The 27,933-nt window shown below is 35.5% G+C and overlaps 1 protein-coding gene across 1 annotated transcript in view; it reads left to right on the top strand.

Annotated features, from left to right (window-relative positions):
- Positions 1 to 27,933, top strand: part of LOC117234629 — a 104,407-nt gene that overhangs the window by 15,373 nt on the left and 61,101 nt on the right. Inside the window, exon 2 of the mRNA XM_033496026.1 lies at positions 8,002 to 8,052. Coding sequence (XP_033351917.1) covers positions 8,002 to 8,052 — 51 coding nt within the window. The remainder of the gene's footprint in view (positions 1 to 8,001; positions 8,053 to 27,933) is intronic.

Genomic DNA, 27,933 nt, shown 5'->3' with positions numbered 1-27,933 from the left:
TTTGTTTTCTGGTATTTTCAAACGACCACAAAATACGACTTTCAATACGTTTCGTCGTGGAGACCAAAATATCATACTTTATTTTATTTTTGAGTTTACGACACGAGCTTCTTCGTAGGATTCGTGATTCTGAAAATATAATTTCTTTGATAGATTCTGATAAGTAGACTACGAATTTTTATGCATTTATAGGAAATATAAAAATACAAAAATGTATCATCGTATGGATAATATTAAGTTCTTATCGAAATTCGTTATCGTTAAAATTTTGCTTTCTAAATTTAAGATACGAATTGTGATTTAACGCGTCGAAATCGAAAACTGGGGTTTCGTAAATCAAAGTTTGAATGTAATTTTCATTGATTATATCATGTGGTTTTCTATTAGTAGCAGAGAATGTGACTATAATTTTAACACTATGGGCACTATACTAATTCTTCATACAGACACGGAAACTAATGCAGAGATTTTATTCGAAGGAAGAAAAATAGTGTAATAATCTTAGATAAATTAATAATAATTATACATGATAATAATTTTACATGAACTGAGTCACAACAATTTCACTTAAACATATACTTAACATTGCAAATACAAGAGTTCCTTTTTTATTATCTTCTCTTTAAACATGCTTTCATTATTTAAAATGTTTTAAAAACAGTCGCTGAAGAATAATGTTCGCTGTTATTATAGATAAAAAAAAAAAAAAGAGAGAAATACTTATCTTCCTTTAAACGTTGAGTGCTTATGAATAATTTTACTTATTAGTGGAAATAATAATTTCGTTGTTGTTGATTTGCTGATTCGGCAAAATAACCAAACTGGTTCTCCTAATATTAAACCATACATTATCTTTTAAATTTTCTAAATATTTTCAGTTTTATGAAATCATATCTTCGATATTGAATAACATTACATACCTACGATATATTATGTAACCGATAAAAGGAAGTAAGACTAATATCTTATGTTAATAAGTAGCGAGAGATATATAATTAGTGGGAAGAAATAAATTTCATTTTCTTACAATTTTTATAGCTGGTGTTCGAGAAGCTTCAAGCAGAGATTATAAAGTTTCGATTAAATCCCTGTATCAAATGCAACATTGTAAGCAGAATTCTTATTCTAGGTCGTTTCAACCTTGCACTATCCAAGCATAGGTCATTTTAATCCCATTCTACTAGTTAAGTAGTAGTCATATATCACATTACATTGTAACTCTTAAGTATTCATCATGCACGAAACTGCTGATTAACCAATTTAATAATTTCATCTTTTTTAATCCAACGAAACATACAATCTCGTTTGTTAGCAAGTAATTCCACTTCAGTTTTTGCTATTTACTGCTTCTTTCTTTTCGCGTCGGATTCCTTTTCGAGAGATTAGTCACATTTAAGTACATTTAAACGTCTGTTATTTTATTATTCTCTATATTATACCATCATATAACGTCGTAAATTTCTAGTAAGCAGATAAACGTTGTTCTTTCAATTATTCAAGTATGTATCTATTACTCATAGTTAAATTTTCCTTTGTACTGTCAGCCGATTATCAGTGTCTTCTTCATCGTTCTAAGATCATTCACTTACTTCTTTTCATTTTGTTATAGTGTAGATTCTACAAGATATAGCTAGCTAATAAAACTAAGCTAAGCTTAGCGATGTATAGTCAACTTTAACTGTGCACTGCTAATCGAGACTCAACTTTTTCTTTATCATTTGCATTTCCCAAGTCGTTTACTCCATGTCGTCTAATATTCCATTTCGTTCAATCGCACCTCAAATGAGATGTCTTATATACTTAAGTTCCCATTTTTTTGTTTTTTTTTTTCATCCAACATCTGTTAAATTCTATTTTCTCCATAATCCTACACTAGCTACGGTACATCTACATTAGAGTGTAGAGTTTTTACGTTATTTTCACATTTTCCACCTGTTCGACCGTTCGCGTAGAGCGCGCCAACGAGAGTCGTAAATTCTCGTTACGATACGATGATCGACGCCACGAATCAGCCGATCCCCTAAGATTCCATTAAGATAATAGGAGTTGTTGAATAATTATAACACTGATTTAATAACTTAAATATACTCTTTATTCCAACAACTTTTCCTCGAAGAATATAAAGCGAGGAGTGACTAATAAGTTGAGATTAATAATAATCTTCTGTTCGAAGGGATTATAGCAAGTAAGTTACGTTCCGTGACGGCGGTATTTATACGGAACTTGTGACGGGTGCTGGTCGCTCTACAAAATGTCCGCAGATGGAAATGTTCGTTGAACATGGGAAAAACCTACTCTTCCCATTTTTCAGCGGATCGAACGTTGACCTTAAGGAATTTCTCGACTTGAAAGATGTTTTGTAGTACTTAGCTGTCATAGCTGTTCGACTAGTTGTATTTGTACAGCTGGTGGCCCTCTTGATCGAGGGATGGAGTTTGGCATATGGCAACTTTTCCTCTATTGCAATCTTTACGAATCTACTTTCCATAATTGTATACTCTGTGCGCAGAATTTCCACAGTAGATCGACCACGTGTACAGTTAGCTTCGAATTTGTTAATCAAGGGACAACTCTTCCTTCATTGTGTGCAATTTCAAAGTCGCTTATTCCTTTTGACATACCATTCAGTTTCGTCCAATTCCATTCCAAAGGAGATTAGTCGCTTGTATATTAAAATTGCTTTCATCGCAGCCGATAATCCTACGCGATATCCAGCCGATTGTCCATAACTTCACACTATCTACATCTGCATTGCGGCGTAGAATTTTTACAATTTCTATCTTTACATTCTCTACCTACCTGCTCTCGTCGTTACAGTCTACTCCGTTGCGAGTCTACCTCCCATAATTCTACCGTATCCGTGTAGGATTTCCACAGGAAGTCAAGTTAGATCAACCGTCAACGATCGTACATCGTACGTGTATACAAGTCTAGTTAGCTTCGACTTTGTTAATCAAGGGTCAACATATGCTTTATCATCTGAAATTCCAAAGTCAAAGTGTCTGCGTCTTAAAGGGGTGCAAGGTTTCTACTGGAACTATCGAGGAACACGCGAACACTCGGTTCTCTGCATCGTTTGCATCGCAACCTGCGCGAACACGTAGCGGCCGTTGCCGCTTAGGTTTAACGTTTAGCCTACCATTCATACGTTGCGCGACCGTGCAAGGCGAGGCAATGGCAGGCAAGGTCATCGTGTTTTGGCAAAGTGGAGGAGCGCCGGCGCACGGTGCAGAATTTCAAATGGGCCGAGTGAGTCAGAAATTTAATTTTAATTGATACGTCGCCTCGGTCTGGTGCCGCGTGTATGAGAGAAGCATATCGCAGCCTCTTTGTTTTCCAATATTACGTGACATTAGGGAATCAACGAGAAACGAGTTTTCGAAGATACGAGACAAGACAAGCTAGAGAAAAAAAAAAGAACCACGAACTTTCTCGTGAGTATAAATAAATGTTTAAAGGCATTATTTTGAGGATCGTGTCCTTGTTCTTACGTAATTCACGATATTACGTTCTTTACAAAGGTGTATGTTCTTTTGTCGTTTTGCTTTTTATACCGCTTCTCAGTTTCTCTTCTGTTCCTTTCCTTTTTTTTTTTTTTTTTTTGTTTTTGTTTCTTTGTTCCTCATTCAAGAGTTGTAGAATGGATTTATTCTGTTTGTAAATAGGACTTGAACGTTGGTGAGATTCTTCGACGCGTGCGGATGTCTGTCTAATTTTTTACCAATGATTTTAGCGTAATTAAGTTAGCACCGAAGTTGTATTTTATTCTTTACGTTTAGAAAACGGAGTTTGTAAAGCGAGGCAAATGAATCTCAATTGACGGGTTAGTTCAGATAATAAGGAAATTAAGAATCGTTAAAGCTAGTTTAAGTTCAAAGAAATATTCTATGAACCTGCGTGACTCGATCGAAGTATAAAGTATAAATAGAATCGCGGCTGTTGATTCTCTGTGATTGTTCGTTTGGAAGCCAGGATCGAGACAATCGTGACAGAAGATTTGTGTGTAGGCGCCGTTGTCAGCCATTATGCGTCTTTTGCGCGAATATTAGTTGTTACTATATACTGAGGAATTTTGGCGTAAAGTACGTTTCGCTGTTTTGTTACAACCGCACAGATAGAATTGCATGTTGCTTTATGCTATTAATTTCAAGTTTAAGCTCGTAATACGTATTTCGGTAGAACAGAAAACAACAATGTAATTTACTACTTATATACAGGTAATTTAAACACTATTTCACAGTCTGGCGTAAAATGTTTACTTAGGTATCGTATATTATTATATTTATTCTGCTTCTGTTTGGTAAACAAATTTCAATGCGTTCTACTTAATGTACAATATCTGCGCTACATTCTTTGCATCATTTTTTTTTTTTTTTTTTTAAATCCATTATCTTCCTCGCATTCGTTTCCTTGTCAAGGACATTCAGATTAACCTCTTCGTATTCGCGGACGAGATATCTCGCGACACGATGTTGTGTACGCGACACTGTAAACCAGATATCTCACGTCCCCGTGTTGTTCGTACGTCGTTTTAGACGAGATATCTCGCGTGTCTGTTTTTTAATACTTATAATTGCATGTCACTTGATATAAAGAAAGAGAAAAAAAGTAATTTTATTTCAAAGGTATAATCTATTCTAAGCGTAGCATTGTTAAACTCTTTGTATTCATTGTACGAGAAATCGTACGAATTAATTTCCACATATTTCTTGTCCGAATATTTGGACGATACATGTTACGTTCAAATACGTATAACATGTAGAAGACATTTTATTTTTTTAACATTTTATCATATCAGTATTCTTATCGCATTGTTTCTTGATAGATATACAACTAAATAATGTATAACTAAACTCCTCGAATAGCCAATATTTCTGTTTAACAATAGGTTACACCGTATAATTAAAATATGAATTTTCCAACAACGTTTTCCTGTATATAATTTAGTACAATTTTTTCAAAAAGCTAATATTTCCATTTGGAAATATTTGACGTCGTTCACCCTATAATTATGCGTAATATAAAGTCTTCAAAATTCCAGTATTTTCACATAATAATGTCCTTCAATATACTATGGTAGTGTCTAATTTTCAAACAAATGTACTTTTATCTAACGATAAACTCTAACTACAGACTACCCGAAATATAAATATTTCCATGTTAATAATATCGTCCACCGTGCAATTAAGTGTACAAACAGCACAAAATACCGGTATAGTATGTAATTAAATACAGAGCAATGTATCGACAGAAGACCTCTCTCTGAATAAATGAATATCATTAAATACTACGTCTTGATCGAGGGACAAATCCTTTGGAAGGAAAAGGCTCGTTAACCCAGTTGTCGGTATGTATCGTCGATGCAGCCTTGCTACGCCTAATCGTATTGCAAATTTTACTGACGGACTCGAGTATGTCGCAAGTATTATAATAGATGTACATACGTACTTATAATATTAGGACATTTCCTGCTTTCATATAAAATACGATAATTATCATGGAAACGATCGATCGATCATAATTTTACCTTTATTCGTTTAGAACGTATCAAAAATCTGAAATATTTGAAATCTGTATAAATTTGTCGATTTCGACCAGAAACGCGTATTCTAATTTATTTAATTTAATTAAGATCTTAACCAGCGTGTCTCTGCGTAATCTGCCTTCATCTACCTTCAATTATTCTTCTTCAAAATTATATCAAACATAGATTTGTTGTATCTATTAAAAATTATAACCAGTACGTCTTTTGTGTATTACGTGCATTCCGTGTACCTTTTCACGTACCTTTAAATTTCTCGTAAACGCAATTTCTCGAAATCCGCAGTCTACTCGCGAAGAATATTCAAAAATTGCAAAGTAAAACTTATTATTATTTTTATATATATTATTATTCAATTTGATTTGAATTTACAAGCACATACATACATATATACATATTATGAACGTAGCTTGATTCGAATCCTTGCGAAGCGAACGTTGCGCATTGTATTTGATTTAGTTTTGCAAGTAAATATCCGAACTTGATCCCATCGCTAGGAGATTCGGTGGCGTTCCTTGAGAATTCCCTGTCGGCAGACGCGACGTCGCGTCGCGTCGCGGCATCTCGATCGGCTAGGCGCCGCTCGCGTCCGCTCGGTTACCTTGACGTTCGCAATTTTACTCGCGGGAGCCCACCGTTTGTCCTCTACGCTTTCAGGCCGATACGTAAAAGGACGAAAAGCGGCGTACCGGTTTCGCTGTTGGCCGCGCCAATAATAGAATCGTCCGCTTTTGGAGCGTGGCTTCTAACGGGCGCCAGGCCTGTTTCGTTTCGTTCGTTCGTTCGGCGAGCCGAGCCGCGCCGTACCGCGCTGCCCCGCGCGGATTCCCATTAATTCCGCTTAATCGAAACGCGGAGCCTTGAGTCGGTTTCTAATTTCTCGCACTCGCGACCAACCGTCGCGTCGCGGCAATCCGTTCTGGATTAAAGTGGAATCGGGACGCGAGCGTAACGAGATTCCCACGAAAATAGATTGATCGCGGTCTGGCGCCTTTAATGAATGTTCTTCGTTTCCTTTTAACGTGCCTTGCTGTATTCCAACGACGCGCAGCATGCTTACGGAATAAATGTAATTGGTAGACCGTGGATGTTTATGCAAATTTATATTTTTATGAATATCGTTAAAGAAACGGAACCTAATTAAAGATTTCTCTTCTTTTCTGTTTTTCCTTCTTACAGCTCTTCCAACGTATGAATTTTCTGCTAATGCGAACATATGAATCTTCTGACTAATCTAGCTGCGTTATAGCAATGCAGCAATACGCTGTAATTGATATCTGTTATCAGTAATACGACCAGTATAATAACGTAAATATCGTATACGTATGTATCTATGATCAAGCTCAATAGCAGATTGGCCTAATATATGTACATGATATTGTATAAGAGTATGTAACGCAACTGTATTATGGTGTTATGATATGGTGGTGATTTTAAATAAGTAAAATAGGAAAGGGAGATTCGTTTCACCTAAATGCTGTAGCGAGTACTTTCTTTCGAATATTTTATATATTTTTATCTAATTTCGCATAAATGCATTAACATTGGCCGTCCAATAATTGGCAGTAACGATTCTTTTATTATCGAAGTTAATAGTGTTTTGGATCGATTGGTAATATCTAGTTGTAATTGTAATATGTATGAGAAGATTGTAAATTACTTTTTGCTATAATTTGGATTACTTTATTTTAGCTTAAAATAAGGCAAAATTGTAATCTATAGTAGATATCGATCTAAATTAGATATGAGCAGTTAATGAATAAAAATAAATTTTTTATTGCGATGAGAAGTAGATTCAGAACGTTGTAAATTATTTTCTCTCGCTGTGTTGATATAGAATAAATTAAAATTTAAATTACTTACGGGTAACTAACGACTGAAAATAAATTAATGTACCTTTAGGAACTAGTTGATAAATTATTCGCCATATAATTACGATAATGCTTATTTGAATAATTATATTTTGCTCATTGATTCCTAATTAGTAGCTTCGTGTATGGTATTTAATATTCTAAAAAAATCTGTAATAAATATACATATAAGCTGATAGTGAGTTCTGCTTAAATTAAAGATTAAGTTCCACTTCATAAAGTATTTTATTTCTTATAATTTCGTATCGGTTTATCGGCTATAACAAAGTACAATACAAGCTATAGATTATTTATTCGCTCAATTTGTATTCATAAGGAAATTCTCATAAAAAAAAGTGAGAGAAAAATCAAAGAAATAACAATTTTAATAAATAGTTAACGCGTTTAAGATAAAAAAAGAAGGGGCGAACTTAAGGACTTCGATATGTAATTATATATGCGATAGAAGGACCAGAAACCTCGTGATATGTATAATTTAAATACTAGCACATCTAAAGTCAAAAGATCAAATGAAAAATCCAGTTTTTGAATTTCTTGAAAAAACACTCGCCATACGTATTAATTCGTTGTTCTTCTTCCTCGTTTCAGAGTCGCCGCCACCCCCGTACTGCCTTTTCGCCGACAGACTGAGACCCGAAGGTGAGTGTCTTCTTCTTTCATATTTTAATCGCGGACACGCGTGTGCGTTTGCGAATACATTCCATGCTTGTCCGTATACTTGCTGGAACAGATATAGCGATGTCATAAATTATAGCATTTAATCGGCAACATCGATTGATGTAACCGCACCCAGAATCTGACGCATTTTATAGACGCACCTTGAATCTCAGCCTGCTAAAATCATTCATAAATCGATATACAGTGAAAACTTGACTATTAGAGTAACAATTATAACATTTAATAATAACGATTAATAATGCAAGATAATCCAAAGATCCTTTGAGAAACATTGAAAAGCAAGGATAAACATTGAAAGAAATCGTAATATTTCTATTGAAAAGCCTAATTTGTTCCTGTTTGCTCGTTTAAAATTGTTATAATATATAGGAAATGTTTCAAACCGAACGATCGGTATTTCCATTTTCCATGATGTTCGAATATTAATGCAAGTCACTGTGTGTCTGAAATTATTGTGTCGACTCTTGGAACAAGTAAATTACAACGTCTGATTGATTTTATAACCTCGCTATATCTCTTCCACCGACAGTACGTGAACACATGGAATGTGTAGCCCCACGCAATCGTTCGAGCGATAACTCATGTTTATTACCCGTGAACGTTTAGCATGCGAGTCGTGGAGATCGTCCTTTAACGCGTGTCACATCTCACGACCTAGCTCAAAGCAAAAGTTCTACGACTACGACGAACGTATCAGAGAAACGTGTTTCATGGTGTCTGAATTAATGTTTCAAATACCATCGTGTAAAATTTTAGCATATATATGTATGTATGTATGTATGTATGTATATCAGCATTTGACATTTTTGATTGACTGTTATTAAATGCAGGTAGAAATTAGTTGGTAAAGAAAATTGATTTTCAGCATATTTTAACGATTTATTTCATACGAGCGTATAATACGAAGATCGTGGAGATTTATTAAGATTTGAGTCACCTATGTGCGATATTTTTATTCGCCTTGGAATGTAATAGTATGCATTGAAAATGCAGATAGGCGTAATTGAACAAGTGTATCGCTCGAAGCAAAGTGCATTTGAAAGCCAGTGTGAACGAGTATTGTAAGCAAATGTAAATTACCGGAGTTAAATGGCAGCTTATGGAAAATTCGATTATTCAGTTGAGAACTAAAGTTTTTATTCGATCAGTATCTTCGTTCGATTTATCAGAGTTTAATAGAACGTATAAATATTAACAGGAACAAAATGGATAAGTTCTGTATTTCTGAATACAATGATGCTTGGCATCGTTGCAAGTGCATCCTATATTAATAACCAGTTATTTGCTATTAATTAGCTTTCAACTTTTCAATTTTAACTTTAAAGCTACTTTATTTTAGCATTTGTCTATTTACTTTTATCGTACTTTTCCACATAGTTTTTTAAAAGTATGAAATTAGAATAAATGTTGCAATTAGTTGACCAAGAGTAATATATCTATGGACGATTAGTAGTAATAATAATTAGTAGTTCGATAACGTTTGTTTTTAGAATATCTCGTTATTATCAGCCTTTTACTAAATTGTCCGCAATTATAGATTCCATATTTATCGTAACGTTAAAATCGAACAAAAGTTTGTAATAATATATTTGTACGTTCGTTAACAAATTGGAAATTTCATTTAACCAATGTACCTACAAATATCGTAATATATTAATTTTTTATCGTAAAATCGTTTCTAATTTCGAACAATATTTATATTAACATATATGTTCTTTCGTAAATTGTTACTACACTATGAACCATCACAGATTCTCGAGACGCAAGCGCAAGCGTAACGAACATCTGCAGTTTCTCATTTTCATTCACGACCAATCCGTGTTGCATACGCGAAAAAGATCATCTTATAACTCGAACGGACGTGTTGTAAATCGATCTTATTGATTGCGACGAACCATATGGCTATAGGTTTCAGAGTATCGCCATTTCCGTGGTCGACGTAGACTTGCTAGCGAACACCAATCTAATACTTGATGAAACCGATCGGTCTTATCGCGCTTGTATCGAGAAAATGACAAGAATCTACTTTAATTTACGCGTGAAAATCTCGTACAGGTTACGAGAGAAACTTCGTTTTCTCTGTTAAAACATCCACGTTTTTTCTCTAAGAAACTCAATGTGCAAAAGTAAGTATAGATGTATGTTTCGTAAGTTTGTCGGAAAATCGAGATAGTTTAACATATGTAGAAATTGAATTGATAATTCGATCATTTATGAGTGAACAGATTTCTTTACGAGTAAAACTACGTTCTTCGAATTTGTACGATTTAAATTATATTCTTCGAATTTTCTGTCTCCGAACGAAACATTTTTAACCGATTAAATTTACAATTATATTGCCAAACTGTTACGAGTTCTACGTTACTAATTAACCGTTAAAGATAGAATTAAAATAGTTTTACAATTCTGAGATTCTTTTCGCCTAATAGTCGAAATCTATCGGACAAAATAATCTGTCTTGATTCCTCCTACAAGATAATTCGCCTGTACAATTGATATTCACAATGCCAAAATTAACGAGTTCTTAGATATAAGTATTACTCTTTTAACGTGCCAGCTCTTATATTCTTCTTATTAAATAATATTACTCTTATTAAGTAAAATAATTAAGTAAAATAACACGCAAAAAAGATGGTTCGCTTCTATAATTATCTGTTACAAGTAATCTAAAAATTGGAAACTTTTCAACGTGTGTAGCTGTTCTGGCAAATCGACCCTTCGATCCTCTCGAAATTAGTCTATCGTTTTCGAACAAATTTTTAAGGCCAGACCCTAAAATTACGTTCCATGCTATTTTTACTGGGATTTTTACAATGCTCGGTTTTGCGGCTGGTTTTGACTACCTCTGCTCCCTCTTTCTTCCTTTTCTCTTTTCGTGGCTGATCCTAAACTGGTTTTCTGGATCGATACGAGCACGCAGATCTCTCAGCCATCGATAGATAGATTCTTCTCGCTGGAGAGAGACGCGTTCGTTCGATCCTTCGCAGATTATGGTTGCGTAATAAGGTTGGTTATAGCGAAATCGTCTTCGGGAGATCGATGTCTCGCTGTCGTCGCGACTTTCAATTAAGTTGAATATCGAACTAGAAATTATTTCCGGTGACGAGTCACATCGAGTTAATCGGCATCGAGAATCACCGAGATATTAAAAGTTACTTCGCAAGTTCTGGTAGTTGATGTAATTTCTTCCTTTTTTTCTTACAATTATCAAGAAGTAGAAGAATAGTAACTGAACAATAAAATAATTAGTAGTTATTTCGCAAGTAATTACATTGATGCGAGAATAATTCGTCATTCTGTGATTTCCACTGAATTATCCGGGTATTTCCTGTTTTTCTTAAATACATAAAAATCCTTTGAACGTAAGATAACGCTCGTAGATGTATAAAATATCTAAACAATTTCTCAGCTGAACAACTGAATTTATATCTGTAAATAAATAATAGCATTTAATTAGTAGATCAAAGAGTAAGCTGTATATAGTCTATTTATATATCGTTTTTAGTCCTGTAATTTCCATCGAATTAATAACACACCTTTCGTCGTTGTCGCAGAATGTATAGAAATATTTGCAATTGAAAAATTGCATTTTAGAATCTCGTTCGATTTTCTGAAGAAATGTGTGGAGATGGAGAATCTAGAAATTCATGAGTCAAGTAGCAAAGTATACTACTATTTCATAGATGATAATACCTTTTTACTATTATTATTATTATTATTATTATTATTATTATTATTACTTGTCAATACCATTAGATTACATTAAAAAGAAACATCAAATTTTCAAATTAACAATCGAATTCTCCAAACGGAATATGTCCAAGTACAAAGTTTAAAGATTTCCTTAAAGAGTTCTTACCTCGAAATCGATGTCCGAGCACAATCGTCTAAAATTGCAATTTTCAATGGAAATCACATCGTTTTCAGCAAGACTTCGATCCATGCGAGATAGACTTCTAACAAAACAACACGTAAGCTTTTATTTCTATGCAAGACGATCCGTTGCCAAGGACTCGAATGAAATTATACTATTGTTTTGGAAAATTCTATTCACCGTGCTCGTCTAATTTTCTCCTGGACATTTAGCGCGCCATACCTCGACAGATTGCGATTTAATTAATACACACACTGTACGACCATTGAGATCTCGCGTACCATGACGTATAATGCAAGATGGTACCGTTTATATGCCAAGCCTGCTATGACGAAATAATAGAGCCTCTGGCTACAAGAACTGTACATCCGCTGACGTTAAGCCTTATTCAGATTAGTCAAGTTACTCGAATTCAATGTGACTCGTGTAAGCTCGAGTAACCCGATTTCTAATGGTAAATGTAAAGAAAGTAGATATGTAGCTATGTACAGCGATGGGCGAAAGAAAGTTCATAAAATAAGAAATATACAGAGACACGATAATTTTACCATTTTTATAATGTTCGATTTAATAACAAGATATTTATAACAAGATGTTGTTAGTAATTGACTTTAATAAGAACAGTGAACAAATATAATATATATGGTAGTATGGTATATAGTATATAGTATATGGTGTATAGTACAGTATATATGGTAGTATGGTAGAGAATAAACGATTGGTTGACAATATGGTGAGAAATGTTTAGTATTAAAGTAAAGAAAATTTATAGCGTTCTAAAGTTTCTTCGACTCGATATTGTATACATAATCGTCAATGCAAGTGCACTAGTTGGCGAGTTATATGCCACTTGAGGTGAATATCTCTTGTCGACAGTGTGGCCTGTATTTATATAAAGCGATCCTGTCAGGGCTCCAATGTTCTTGAAGGTATAATTAAGCCTGTGAGCTACGTTCAGAACGCGATCTCTCTTGTTTCTATAGGCTTATCGTTGGATGAGAAACGGAATTATAGCGTTAAAAGAGTGGAAACAGAAAAACGCGAGGAACTGACAGAGAATTAGAGTTCGTATGGAATAAAGTGGTTCAGCAGAAAAACGAAAAGGATGTAGAAAATTATTAATAACGGAGATATAGAAATTCTTGTTAAATTTCAACCGTAAAATAACTGGGAGTACTACTTCGTTAAATTAGGCTGTTATAATTTCATTTAATTGGGAAAATTAATCACAAACAGAAATATAAATAATTTTCAGGTTTGTTTCAATGTATAATACAATCGTAACAGTCGCGTCTCACGATGTTAACGAAATTTCAAAATCTTTCGTATAATACGCGTAATGTACGCGTGCAAGATTTTTATTCCGAATATTCAAATACTCTCGTGGATTCAAATAAATAAAGAGCGCGATAGAAAGGGAGATTTAGAAATACAGAATATGATAACGTCGAATGACAGTTTTTAATCAGTAGATCGCAAAACACGAAAAGCGTGTGGAGCTTATCATGTCTCGCGTCCACGGTCTTCATAACGTAAAGTATAGATCAGTTAACTAGTTATAAAACTACAGGGGCCGAATCGCGCGAGCTTGATGAAATTTGTAAAAGCGCTTACATCATACAAACGTTAAAAAGATAGGATCTGGAAGAAAGAGAAAGTTGAAGAAAGAACTAGTACAAGTGTCCTACAGAAATTAATTGCTATTCCGCGATACGTAAAATAATTATCGCAAGGCGACTGAGTATCGCAGTAAAGCTTCCTAATATAGAACGCTTAATTAAAAAACAGAGAAACGAGCAGAGATTAATCGAAGAAGATATATCCATTCGCATAATCATGCGGATAGTAAGTACGATTGAGACGCAATTGAATCGAGAAGCGTTTAAAGATCACGTGAATCGTTAGACCGAATTCGTTCTATCGTTTGACGTAATTTTTACGATAAATCGGCCGTCCGTTTCGATCGAGCTATTTCGCGGCGATAAAAGTATCGGTCGACAGCGCGGAATCGTTGGTCGAGGAAAAAACACGAGGTCTCTCACGATAGCGGTATTAGCATGATAAAATCAGATTGCTGGTGGTATTCGTCATCCGCGTAAATGCGGGTGGTATAAGTGAGAGGATGAAAAAAAGGGAATTGGAAAAAGGAGAAGAAAAAGAAGGGGTAAGCGTGGAACGCTCGGCGCTTTGAAAATTGAAAAGTCCCCTCGAAAGTCAACGAGTTTACGCTATTTTTGCGATTCGAAAGTCTCGAAATTCTCCGAATAAATAATAACTTGTATAAATAACTCGGGCGAAAGTACGAAACTGACGATACTAATTTATTTTTATTTAATCTTCGTACAGCGTTGTCGAGTAGATGACTGTATAATTCAGCTGATTTAATCTTATTTCGTGTATTACTTTCTCGACGATAGAGAAATTTCCGTAAATCGTATCGTTACAATTAAAAGTTGACTAATAACGATGCGATTGAGCTTGTGTCTCTGGTCTTTACGCTTACGTTTTAATCGTTATATTCGTTAATTCGTTGTATTTACATTAAGGAAAAATAAATCGTGTTTTCTCAACGAAATTTATTGAGATTTTAGTTTCTCACAAGATAGATATACTTTCGAGAGGGGGGGAAAAAAAAGAGAAAAGAAGAAAGGAGCATTCCAGCTTTCGAGAGATTTCGCGAATCTAGAAATAAATATGTAGAGAAAAGAAGAAGAATTTGATTACGTTCGTTGGAAGAAAGAAATTGATTATGAGAGTTTGTCTGTCACGAGGCAGCAGATGTAGTCGGTGTGTAGCAGATTTATGCTCGGAGAAGGAAACTGGGCCAGCACGATGGAGCAGAGCAGATAAAAGACCGCTCATCGCCACTTGTTGCATTCACCCGGGAAATAGGAGAAATTTCTTCATTCATGAAACTCGAACCAACATTCCGTAATGCGGTGGACTACGAACCGGAGGCAATTAAAACAGTGGAACGGTTGAGAAGCTTCGAGAACAGGAATCGTGTACATAACGCGATTTCTATAGGCAGATCCTTTAAATTCTTTCGATTAACATCAGTCGTACAGTAGAATAGAATTTTGCAGTTATTAGAGTCGCGGTAAAGTTAGCGTCTTTTCGTACGAAGTCGATCTTTTCTTCATCGTATCATCGATTATTACGATTTTTAGGATTTTTCTGGAAATACATGGATACATTTCGTATGAAAATTATTTCTTAATATATTGCAGATAATGAATAGTCAACGAATAGTGAACATGTTAAACCATCGCTATAACGATAATTATTATTAGACTGTGAATATTTGTTCACAAATTCATATCTTTTTGCATGCAATTTAAGCTTTCCGCTTACTAAATATTATAACAGATACAAATTCTGGATATTTCATGTATCTTTTCATATTACATTTGTATTTTGTACATTCTCGCATCGGTAAATTTCCTATAAATAATTAGAAATTCCGCACAGTCTAATTACCACGTATTATTACGGCAATATAAACGATTTAACGTCAAAAATAATATAGAACTATAGAATTGTTTCTGTCTCTAATAACCAAGCGGTTTATGCGATTTAAATATAGAAAAAAGAGACAATAATAAAAGAATATCAGGGAATTTACAGACAACTTAAAAAGAAGACCGTCTAATTAGTTTTTTCATCAAACAACCGTATAAGAAGGCGATACAACTTGACGATGTTTAAGAGTTATCACTTTCATTTTTTACTCCAGAGAATTATCAGGATATGTTTATGGGCGGGTCTCAAAGAATCACCTCATTAACTTTTTTCTCAAGATAATTATCAAAAGGAGGCACGAATCGATGATTTTTAAAAGTCATCTCGATCAGTTTCCATTAAAAAGAAAAAAAGAAAGAAAAAGCGTGTCTCGATATTCGGTCTCGAACGAGTAATATCGAGGGACTTAATCGGTAATTTTTTTTCTCGAGAAAAAGAGAAAAAAGAAAAGAAAAAAGATGGAAAGACGACGAAGAAGAAGAAGAAGAAGAAAGGGAAGCGAGAAGCGTGTGTATAAAGAATTTCTGTGGCGATACTATTTATTTCCGCACGTGCTCTGTGCACGCTGTCAGCGACAGAGTTCCACCAGTTGGTTGCGCAAAATTCAACGAATACGACGAAGGACATGGCACAACGCTCCGTGCAGTCCCTTTCAAACGCACGAGGACAAATCTCGTTCGTATTGCGTTACGCCGGCTGCGTTTTTAAGCTTCCCGCTCTCGATTCAAAGCCCGTCCTGAATCACCGTATTGTTTCTGCTGGCATCATGATAGCGCTGATGATATTCTATCAAACACTCTTCGATTCTGCAATCAAATAATGACGATGTTCAGTTATTCTCGCCGTAGTAATTACTTACACGTATTATATTATGGTTAGACCATTCTACTGTGTCGTCGATCGTTGTGTTTGTTATATCGTTATCTTCGGAAGTTTCCACGAAAGTAGACTTCTTGGAACGTGGTAGCTCTGATTTAATTTTTGAATCTTCGTGCTTATTAGTTGTTCGATACTCGATTCGTAGATTCTTCTCTTTTTCTTTCTTTTTTTGAGGCGATGCAAATCTATATTTGGTAAGTACATTTATTGATATTATCGATGTGATCGATCGCACATAGTCATATTTATGTTTTCGTAGAATTTCCCGAATTTTCTCAAGCACAATTCGATCGTAGTCATTGTATAAAATATGTTTGTATGTACGAGCTTAACGTCGTATCAACTACTCACGGTTATCAACGATATCTCTGGTACTTTAAACTTTGTTTTTCAGATTTGTTCGTTTGAAACATTCTATCGCCTCTTCGCCTTATGTTGTATATCACTTTGTATCTAGCAATTGCTGCGTGTCTGTGAACATCCTCGAAACTCGATTTACTATACCGATGATCGCACGATCCGTAAATGCGTTTAAATCGTACGCTCGGTCACGTGTCAGCGACCGAAATTTGCGTAACCTTGAGAGAAGAGAAGACCGTGAAAGCAGAAGACGCGGTTAAGGGCAAGTTATACGGAGCAGGGCGCCTTATAGCGCCAGTCGAAGGGAGGGACCTGGATGCCGGTAACACGAAGCTCTTTGGTATGGCGGGCGCCTGTCGCCTGCCTTTTATAATACTACTCTGTTCGTTTCGTCGTCCTTGATACGCTTCTCTACTCCTCTCTTTCTTTCTCTCTCTCTCTTTCTATCGTCTTACCGTTCCTACATCTTCCACTCCTTGTTTCCTCTCTCTTTGTTCGTCTCGTATCATCCACACAGCCGTACGAAAGCGTTTGCACACTTGTAGACATCTTTTACGAACGTATTACGTGCGTTAGACGAAACATTTGGAAATTTCATTAGCACTGTTTGTCTCACTCGACTATCATGATTATATCGATGAAACTTGAAACATATCTGAAAATGTATATAGAAGTTACAAGATATTTACCACAGAAATATTTGCAGAGATCGCGAAAATATTTAAACAGTCAACTATCCGTTATATTAAAAAAGATATTCGATAGCGCGATATTATAGGTTCACCGCGTGCGTTTAAAATATATGCCCAGTCATACTGTACATCGATATTTCACTACACGCACGTTTCCAATAAATATCTAGTCAATTCGATATACGTCTTTACATTGGTTTCTACATTCACCGATATAATCGTGTCAATGGCATTACAGCGCTAATGAAATTTCAGAATGTTCCGCGTAACATATACTTTCCACGTATCGTCGCATTCGAGGTACAACGTAGATTTCAAAAATTAAAGGACCAGAGGACGTAGTACGATGTGAAATGGGAAACTCGCCGAAGCTTGGAAACGAAGAACCGTGTAAAAATGAATCGAATAAATAGAACGCGTACAGTATGAAAATAAAAAGTTCCCCACGGTAAATGTTCAAATACTTTCGTGAGCCAGCGTATAAAGAATCTAGCTCACTCTTTCCTCTCCTCTCCTCTCCTCTCCTCTTTTCTTCTCTTCTCTTCGCGAATACACTTCTCTTCATCTCCTCTTTCTTTTTCCCTCTTGCCATAGTACTCGAGTACTCCAACCTTCCTATCTTCTTCTATATTCTATCTTCTTCTCGTTTCATCTTATGGATCGAAGCCATCGGCTGCTGCCCACTCGGCGCAAAAGAACGAGCTGAAAAGCACGCACTCTTCGTTGGGCTCGATCGTTCTCTCCCTGTTTCTCGCGATGCGACGTTCCTCGACGAGGCTCTCGGTCGTTCCTCGAGACGGGCTTCCTTTCTCTCCCTCTGTCTTTCGGCCTCTAGGTCGCCGCTGCTCGGCCCCAACCCGTATCTTCGACGAGAGGCGGGAGTGGCTCTCTCGCATTCCGTTGCTTCCTCCAGCGGCCCGATCCAGCCACGACCCTACCGAAACCGCTCCATCGGTTTCCGGATTAACGGAAATCGATACGTTTCGATTCTAACGATCGATCCTCTGTATCATCGATTTGACGATCTTCTTAGATTAGTTAGATTAGACTCTCGATGCGTAGACCGTGGATTTTTACGTATTTAGGATGAAATTTGAGAGCGCAAAACTGCACGCAATGCGCGTAGTATGAGAAAGTGTTAGGTTGTCTAAGAACTTTCTTTCTATTGGAATGAAATGGGTTGCGAATTATGTTTAGGACGTTTTGTTCTGTTGGAACAAAATGGGCCATACGTAATTCGATAAAATAACACGAACAATGTCGTGCTTCTATTATTTTCTTAACTTTTGGGATAACTTAATGTACAAAACATCCAAAGTATAGTGCTTTCTACAGCAGTAGAAATTTGAAGTTTCACAAAATAGACAGAATACGGAGAAATATATAAAATATCTAAAGTATACTACTTTCCATAATACTTGGTATTTGGAATTGTACAAAATCACACAGAATGAAGAAATATATAAAATGCCCAAAGTATAGTGATTTGTGTAATAGTAGGTATTTGAAATTATACAAAATGGACAGAATATGGAAAAGTATATAAAATATCTAAAGTATACTACTTTCCATAATACTTGGTATTTGGAATTGTACAAAATCACACAGTATGAAGAAATATATAAAATATCCAGAGTATAGTTGTACTACTTTGTAGATAATGCTAATGCTTGGTGGGTAAAACAACTTCCCACTCGAGTTCTACTTTTCTAATTACATTCTCGAAAATATGAACTTGAATAAGAGTTCGCGATTTATTGATGTATCTAGATGACTCTATATGTTAATAGGAATATGGTTCTGTATATTAGTATCTTTGGATGAATTTATACAATAGGGCAGTTTCTGATATTTAATACAAATCAAATGTTTTTCGTTTCTTTTATTTTGAGTTTATCGTATTCGTAAAGCTGTTATATGCGTCGTATAACGTAAGATTTTAATTGCTGTAAAATTAACCAGTCAACATTCTACTATTTATGATTGGTAGTGTAATGTTGAAGGAAAGGAAGTTCAATGTTGAAGATCGTGCACAGTAGAATTGTAATTGACTAAATTAACAAGATCAGATTTTTACAGGCAGAATCGAAGCAATGAAATTTAAATAGAGATTTGTTTCATTCTCTAATTACTATAATTAGTAGTTTAGTTTCAACATTCTGTATCTTGCGTATTTAAATTTCTCTTAAGTGCATAAACCTTTGCAGTCTATTTATAGCTCGGAAATTATGTGCATACCAAATAAAAGTATTAATAGCTATTGTATTAAACATTTTTTTATCTGTTGTGTATTCTGGGATATTTACATATAGTAGTGGTTACATCTACAGTGCCATGCAGGCAAATGCTTATAGTATATTCAATTAATCGTATAATAAATATTTTTCTAAAGCTTTTTTTGTAAAGCGCTCTAATAATTTCGAATAATACTTACAGAAAATAATATAATAATATTTACAGTAATATCTGCTAAATTAATTTGAATTTGCTGCAATGACGTACAATCACCATCGATATTACCATATATAACTATAGATAGAAAGTCGAAACAGGAAGAAAAAGCATGAAAATGATAATAGTTTAATAATTGTTCGTACATTCGTACGTTCTTTCGCAACCTGAAAAGTGTTATTGTCTGGAACAGAAATTAATTCATAGAAATAAAGTTAAACGATTGCAAACGATGATACTCATTAGGAATAGAATTATACGCTCTTTAATGCTTGTTAGCTTCTGTAAACTCATTGCTGAGTCGTATTGACTGAATTGCTACTTGTAGTATTAAGGTCGGCTCGTTTCTCAATCTCACATGGGAGAAGCTTGTGTCCGATACGGGTTTTATAGGTGGGTTTTCTTCTACGTACATATATGTATAGGATGAAGAATTACAGAATCGTTATATTGTTATATAGGTAATTGTGTGGTATGGGAATGGCGATTTGAAGTAACAGCGGAATAATGTATTTACTATGTAGCGATGGATAAGAATGGAAAAGAAAGAAACGCAAAACGCGTGTATTTAAGAGGATAAATATCTCAATTGCGATTAGTTTTGTTCATTCGTTTACGTTGATACGATGATTTTATTTGATCACGTTCCCCGGCTTTTTTATATTCCTATCCATATTTATATCTATATTTTTGGATTAACGGAGCAGATTTACTTTGAACTTTGTCGGTATTGTATTTCTATTTTAGAATTTCTATAAAATTGTTAACCGCGATAATAACAAACGAGATACAAACAGGTAGATTATCGTTCAAAGGGTGCATTTTTAACGACTTTTGTTATAGCTGTATGAATTGAATGTACGCTGATTTATGAGATTTTTTTTGTACGTATAAATGAAATGCGAAAACACGGTGAAACTAAAGGCTCGAATGTTTGTAATTCGAATTACATGTCTTAACGCCATTACACAAAATTCCATGTTACAGAATAAAATACGCTAGCCATGTTTTGATTCTAAATTTATCTACACTACGGTAAATATTTTCTTACCAGCCTCTTACAAAGATCTCGATCAACACGGATCAAAGAACAAATTTAAACGAAATTTCATCCTTGGCAGCCCGAAACTTTCTTTCCACGTTCGTTACGTAATACTTATCGTATCATTGGAAAATCGAAATTTCGCTTAATTTGCATTAATATACCGTCGTAGATCTATTTCTCGGAAAAATCAATTTTCGATCCTCGATTATTCGTTCTGTTATTAATTTATATCATAAACGAAGTTCCAGTACCAATAAAGATACACTATCATTCTCACACATAAATCTTAGATCTTGTCTCCTTGGAAACCTAGTTCACCTATCATTATGACCCACTTGCAAATAAAAGATTGCCTCAATAGAAAAAAGTAGAAACGCGTGGTAGGAAAATTGAAAAGTTCAAACAAAGCACAAATAGCGAACACAAAGTTCTATATAACGTAACACGGGCTCTCGTTTCCCTAGAAATTGCTTCACTTGTCGTCATAGCTGACTCGCAAATAAAAAAATCATTCCAGTAGGAAAATTGAAACGTCTTATAAGAAGAATAAGAAGCTCGTTGAACGCACGAACGAAAAGTACAAAGTTCTACGCATATATAGTGCAACATAGTATTAGTAAAGATATACTATCATTCTCACACACGAGTCTTGGATCTCGTCTCTTCGATTCACTTATTTTCTGCAACTATTTCACTTATCGTCAGACTGCGGATATTTATGCAAATAAATATCTTCGTAAACATAATCTGACAAATTTTTATATACAAAACTGTTCTATTAAATATTCTGAAAAGTATCGTACTTTCGATGTTGCGTGTATTTCTGCGCGTTACGCGCATTATTCGATATTACTGCGAATCCGCGGTCTATTTATCATCGTGACACAATCGCAAATGCCAAGTGTCATTCCGAGACGCGTGATGAAAAAATAGAGAAAGTGGAAAAGGTAAGAAAGAAAAGACGAATCGTGTAAGTGGAAAATACGTTTTAGGCAGTTCCTGTTTGTTAACAGTTCCATCGGTGTACAAATTTCACCGCGAGATCCGTGCTTGTGTTACAAAACGCGGAGACGGGATCGAGGACAATCAGTGTACAAATATTTACTCGTCGATAACGAATAAATTGACACGTAAACTTGGCAACTCATTACCACCGCGTTGATCGCGAGCAAATACGTTTATGTACGTGTTTGCAGAACGGTTTCGATCGACTCGGTGCACCTTCGAAAGGAGAAACGAAATTCCATGCCGATGTCACGACACCTGTCATTAAACGCGTAGTCGTTCTCTGCTAACCGATAATGTCATCGTTAAATTTGCAGCAGTCGCAAATTTGCCGATCGATCGGTGGAAGGACCGTCGTTCCGGTTAACTTTCAAGGTGAACGAACATATGAATTATTAGCTTATTACCATCCTCTTCTTTCTTTTCTTCCTGTTCTGACGTACGATGTAACCAGTACCGTAAGACACTTTTTCTCTCCCCCTCTCCCTTTTGTATCGAGGAAGAGTGTTACGTGGCGTTGTATTGAAATATTTGTACACCGGCAATTATGTCACTGATACGTGACCAAACATCATCGACACGTAGCTGGCCGATGGATGAGAGTGTACAGGCAGATTTGAAAACATTGTGCCGTGGAAAATTTCAGCAGCGAGCTTCAGATTCGAATTTTGACAATGACGTGACTCACTCTGGTTTCACCAAATGGAAAGACTTTTGATGTTTCGGGAGACTTTTTATACGTAACGTTGGAATGCGAGATCGCACTATCGATAAGGATTCTTCTGCTTTATCTTCAAACTTGAAACGTTTTTTTCAGCGATAGGATGCGAAGGATACACTTGGATCGAAAATAACCGAAAAAAAAACGGATTTAAAATGAGGATGGGGCGATGAAAATGGGAGAAAAATAAATGGAAATAAAAGATAAAATAATACTTCAAGAAATAGAAGCTTTTCAGAAAAATATCAAAATTCTATCGAACCTGTTTCGACTGTAAGTTTATTCCACGTTCTATGTATAAACGTATAAACAGCGATTTTTCATTTCTACTAAAATTCTACGTTTCTACGCGAAATTCTACCTTTGACAAGAGCCAAAAATAACATCTGAAGCTACAAGAAAGAAGTTACTACAATATCTTACCATACACCAAGCATTCATCCTGCCGTTACCGTCTTATTTATTTTGTTTATTCTAAGATATTAATACTAATCGCAAGTTCTCGCTCGCCTCGCATTTACATCAAATTTCTAACAAGCTATCGTCGATATAAATTTCTTTCCATTTGGTGAACTATAATATCGAATAACGAACAATTATTCCTCTTTCTCGTTCTTCAACTTTGGCGAAATAAATTCGCCTGGAACGAACAGCGAACGAGCGAAACTATGAGGCCGAACCGAGCTACGTGACGCATATTGGGACCGAGGATATTTCCATGAAATCCCTCCTAAAAATACTTGACGGATGTTGAATCTCTCGGCTACGTTTCTCCTTTTGCTACTGTTACTGCCTCCTAGCTCTGTTAGCGGCAGGAAATGCTTCTCCCGTAGGAACGAGCCGCTGGAATTCCAGAAGAATGCGACCGCCCTCTTGTCCGACTTGTTGTCCTCTGACGTCATCCTCTCTTTTAGTCAATGAATCCCGTCTGAACACGGGTCTGTACCTAAAACGATTAGTCCTTCGACGATCTTGCAAACACCTGAATCAGAAATCTGCTGGAAAAAATGTCTTGCCACGATGTGAGAAAACTTGCAGCCCTTTCCTGTTTCGTTCTTATAGAAGTTGCATTGTCCTGTGTAGCGTTTTGTTGTTTCTCCAGATACAACGATTCACATTTATTTATTTGAATTTGAAATTTGCTTATCGCAGGAAATTTTGTCGCCAACATATCGTGCCTGGCACACGAAACTTTAACGTATTTCATTATTTCGTTAGCACCGTGATAACCACGATCGTATCGATGATACGATTACAGCGATGGAAAAAACAGTCTTGAAATGTACGTAAAAGTTGGTATTTCTTTATTTCAAACGTACGCTTCACGAGAAAATAGTATGTACAGCGTGAATAGTTGCGATAATTGTTGTTCCGATAATTTTGCGTGCAATACGAAGCTCGTCTGTGTTTTTTAATTTTGCGGATAGTCAATGAGCTAAGTCATACATTTCCGAAGAATTGAATATCACTCGTGTGCTTGAGTAATGAAATTAAGAAACGTACAAGCGCAGTTTCCGATGAATTTAATATCTGGCAGGTTCGAACGTCTCGTAACGTGTATTTGTTTCGAAATTTAGCAACTTGTTCGTGATAGTCGTATCGCGTCACACGCTACAGAAAATCTTTCGCGTAACACGTAGTGTATCCTGCAGCAAGAGTTTCTCTAATTGTTCAAATTTTCAAGTCAAGTTGTATCGTGCAAGCTGTTACGAAGCAACGATTAAATATTTTTGGTTGGACGAATTAGTAAAACGTTTAAACAATATTAATAAATAATGCTACTTCGGCTGTCTCGTACGTATCGAAATGGTAGATAAACCATTGTAACTATGCAGAGTAAAATACTCGTGCCCACTGCTGGATTTTTTCATCGACGACAAAAAAGCTTCGAGTCGCGTGATCCGGCTCATTTCGCCACGTATAAAATTATGTGGCGTTACATCGTGCTCTTAATAACGCCTGTAACGATCTTTAAAGCAACGCCTTTAATGATGTTGAAAACAACGCCTTGACTATGATACGAAGAAAGTATCCGGTCTTGTCGTGGAAATCTACGCGTGTGGTCCCGTTCGTGACATCGATTTGTGCATGGTATCACTATACGCTACTGGCTATAAGTATCGGAATACTCGTATTAGGATACATACATTGCACATACGTAGGTCACATATTTAGAAAAAAGTTAGAAAATTCTAACAAATTTACTGCATTCTTGGCGTTTCTATTTGGTAATTTAGCATTTTATATCACGAGACACCATAAGGTATATAATACATCCGCAATGTAAGTAAAATATTAGGTTGTCCAGAAAGTGTCTATCTTTTACAGATACGTCTTTTACAAACATGGAACCTAATCCGTCGAACGTTGTGATTTTTATTTTGATGATCATATTCGATGAAATAATATAAAACGTAAAATGTGCATTCATTATTTCCCTATAAACGAAAGAAACTTTTATAGCGACCTAATAATAATAGAATTATAATAAATATTATCAGGATAACGTGTGCATTTGTGGGTATTATCAATGATGCAAAAATGTACAGGGTGTACATAATACGTAAAGCAACATCGACGACAAATATATCTAAATGACGATGAAACAAATCGCCGCACAGACTCTGTTTCTGCAGTTGTGTTGATAAAAGTACAACTATGTAGTATTGCGTTGAATTTACATTTAATATATTATTGCGTTTGTGTAATATTTTATAGTCTATTATATATAATATTGGATTTGGTATTACACTTTAATATCGTTCAATCTGTACGAAGTAACGCATTTTGCAAGGAAACGATGAATATTCTGTTATTTATGGCTCACACTGTAAATCTTCAGCGATGTAAAATACGAACTACGGATGAAATAAAACAGTCCCCGATATACCGTATGGAGTTGCTTCTGGAATCGAAATTCCAAAGTACATAATTAATAATCAATGAAGTGGACGAACAAGAGTCGAACGAAGTTAGGAGTAGAATTTTTAACGCGGACAGATAATCCAGCCGTGGGTACGTGTCGCACACGTAGACACTCTTGGGTCTCGAGTCGAGATTGAAGATAGCATTCTTACAAGTGAATTACCAGTTGGCCGTTTCGAATGTTAAGTGAGAAACTCGCTGTTACGTTGACGATAAATGATCTGACCGCGACGGATTATGATTTTAGACGATATCGTCGGCTTGTTTGTGGTCGATGAACAGACAGTAGAATTTCCACGAGAATCGTGATTCACCAAGCCACAAATTCGTCGTCTCTGATCGTTTCTGTGCTCTGGGCTCTGGACGTCACGCGTTCCGGTATCCTCCGATGTTCTCGATCGCGTTGGATTCCTGCAAATTACTCGAGTCATTAATCATGCCTTGGCTAGTACCTGGTAGTACCTTGCAACGCATATCCTGTCACGGTGCGTGCATCGTGAAACGCGTTTTCGCAACGTACCGTCTTTTCTCGTCTATTATCGCGATTTTCATACAATTGCCACTGGTATCGCGATTTTGCTTCAAGATTAGGTTCACGTTTTCCGTATTATGCGTTGGCTTCTAACGATATCACTGCAATACTGTTTTTTAAGCTTCCTAAGGAAACGAACGTTTTCAGCGAGTCAACGTTTTTCCTTCGAACCATTTCGAATATACGAAAAGTTTTAGTTAGTAACAATAAATCCATTAATATCGAATAAATGATTAATTACGTCAAATTAGACGTATTCTTCTTCGGTATTTTTAATTTCATTCCATTATGCCTTTTTATAAAACCATTAGACGAGATGTGCTCTTACTATTCATAATTGTACTTATAAACGTATGATTCTCCTTACAGACTGAAAGGTATTTGATCTTGAGAGATCAACAGCGTAATCTTCAACCCTTTCGCTATCGTATTCTCGAGATCGAAAGTAGTTTTGGACAACATATCAAGCGAGGAAAATGTAAGGAAAAATACATTGAAGTAATTTGTATAATTCAGTATGTAACTGCATAAATGGAAGTGTTTTTGTGTTACGGGGAATGATGAAGATATTTATACGCTTACCATGGAAAACCTTCGTACGTGCATATATTATGCGTCTTCTACAACATTTCTTCGGATTTGTTTCGAATTGTACATTGGAATAAAAATGAAATTGCAACATGTTTCGTATAGTATGCATAATATTGTATATTCGTAAAAGATTTTCACAGTGAACGTTCAAACATTTTCCTGAGTCAATGTATGTGTATCTATCTTTTCTTTTCTTTTTTTTTTTTTTTTTTCTCTATAAATGTTCACTCGACGTTTAAAGGCGTATATGCACGCTCTTCTTATCAAAAGGGTTAAAGGCTAATCACTTACTTCTGTTAATAAAATAATCAGCGTTGCAAAACTGTAGTAGAATTTTACGATGTTGCCATACTGAAATAAATAAGCGCTGAAAACTTCGTTACGACAATTTCTATAGAAATTGCAACTAAAAATAACCGAGCAAATGAGAATAATTCCGCAATAAAGAGGTTTCGCAACCCTCTTGGCCGCGATCTATAAATCGACGATTTAGAAAATCGTAGACGATTTCTGTATCACATGTATAATATTAATTCTTTTTATCATTAATAGATCGTCGTTTGATAATCGTCGAACGTTACTGGAAAATGCGTCATATGCAAAATAATTACATCGCAAGCGTAATGTTGTGTACGTTAACTTTTATAAACAGTATAAAACTCTAAGCAAGTGGTGTGTGCAGTTATCGTTTGCGATAGATGCAGTTATCTTTCTTGGGTCATTGATGGTCCATCAAGTGCATGTTTATCTTCTACGATTGTAAAACGTTGTATACTAGAAAACGCGTAAAAGTAGATTCTTGATCGCGAGGGAACTATCGGAAACTAGTAAACATTGTTTTCAACAAAACACAATGTTTAGAAGGAAAGAATAGGAAAAATGATTAGCGCGACGATTCTTTCAAGACTGAAACCGAATGATAAAATATAGAAATTCCTCGGTCTCGTTAAAATTTCTGGCTAATAAAAATAAATACTCGACATGCTTCTACCACTTAACTTAGATAACGAACAGAATTTATCGTATTAGAAATATAACATCGACACTACGAGCTAATCGCAATCTATCGCAATGTATTTCAAACAATGAAAAACATATCTCTGCTGCCGTGTAATTTGTCTAATTAACGAAATTTATCGTAGTAGAAATACGCGTAACATACCACGATCTAATCGTAATTCATCGACATTGACAACTTCGTCGTTCATCTTTTATTCTCAACGCGACACGAGAAAAGAAAAGAAG

Source organism: Bombus vosnesenskii, unplaced genomic scaffold (genome assembly GCF_011952255.1).
Source record: "Bombus vosnesenskii isolate JDL3184/JDL3185 unplaced genomic scaffold, Bvos_JDL3184-5_v1.1 scf7180000013263, whole genome shotgun sequence".
Classification (NCBI taxonomy): Eukaryota; Metazoa; Arthropoda; class Insecta; order Hymenoptera; family Apidae; genus Bombus; species Bombus vosnesenskii.
This window is presented reverse-complemented; position numbering and strand designations above follow the sequence as displayed.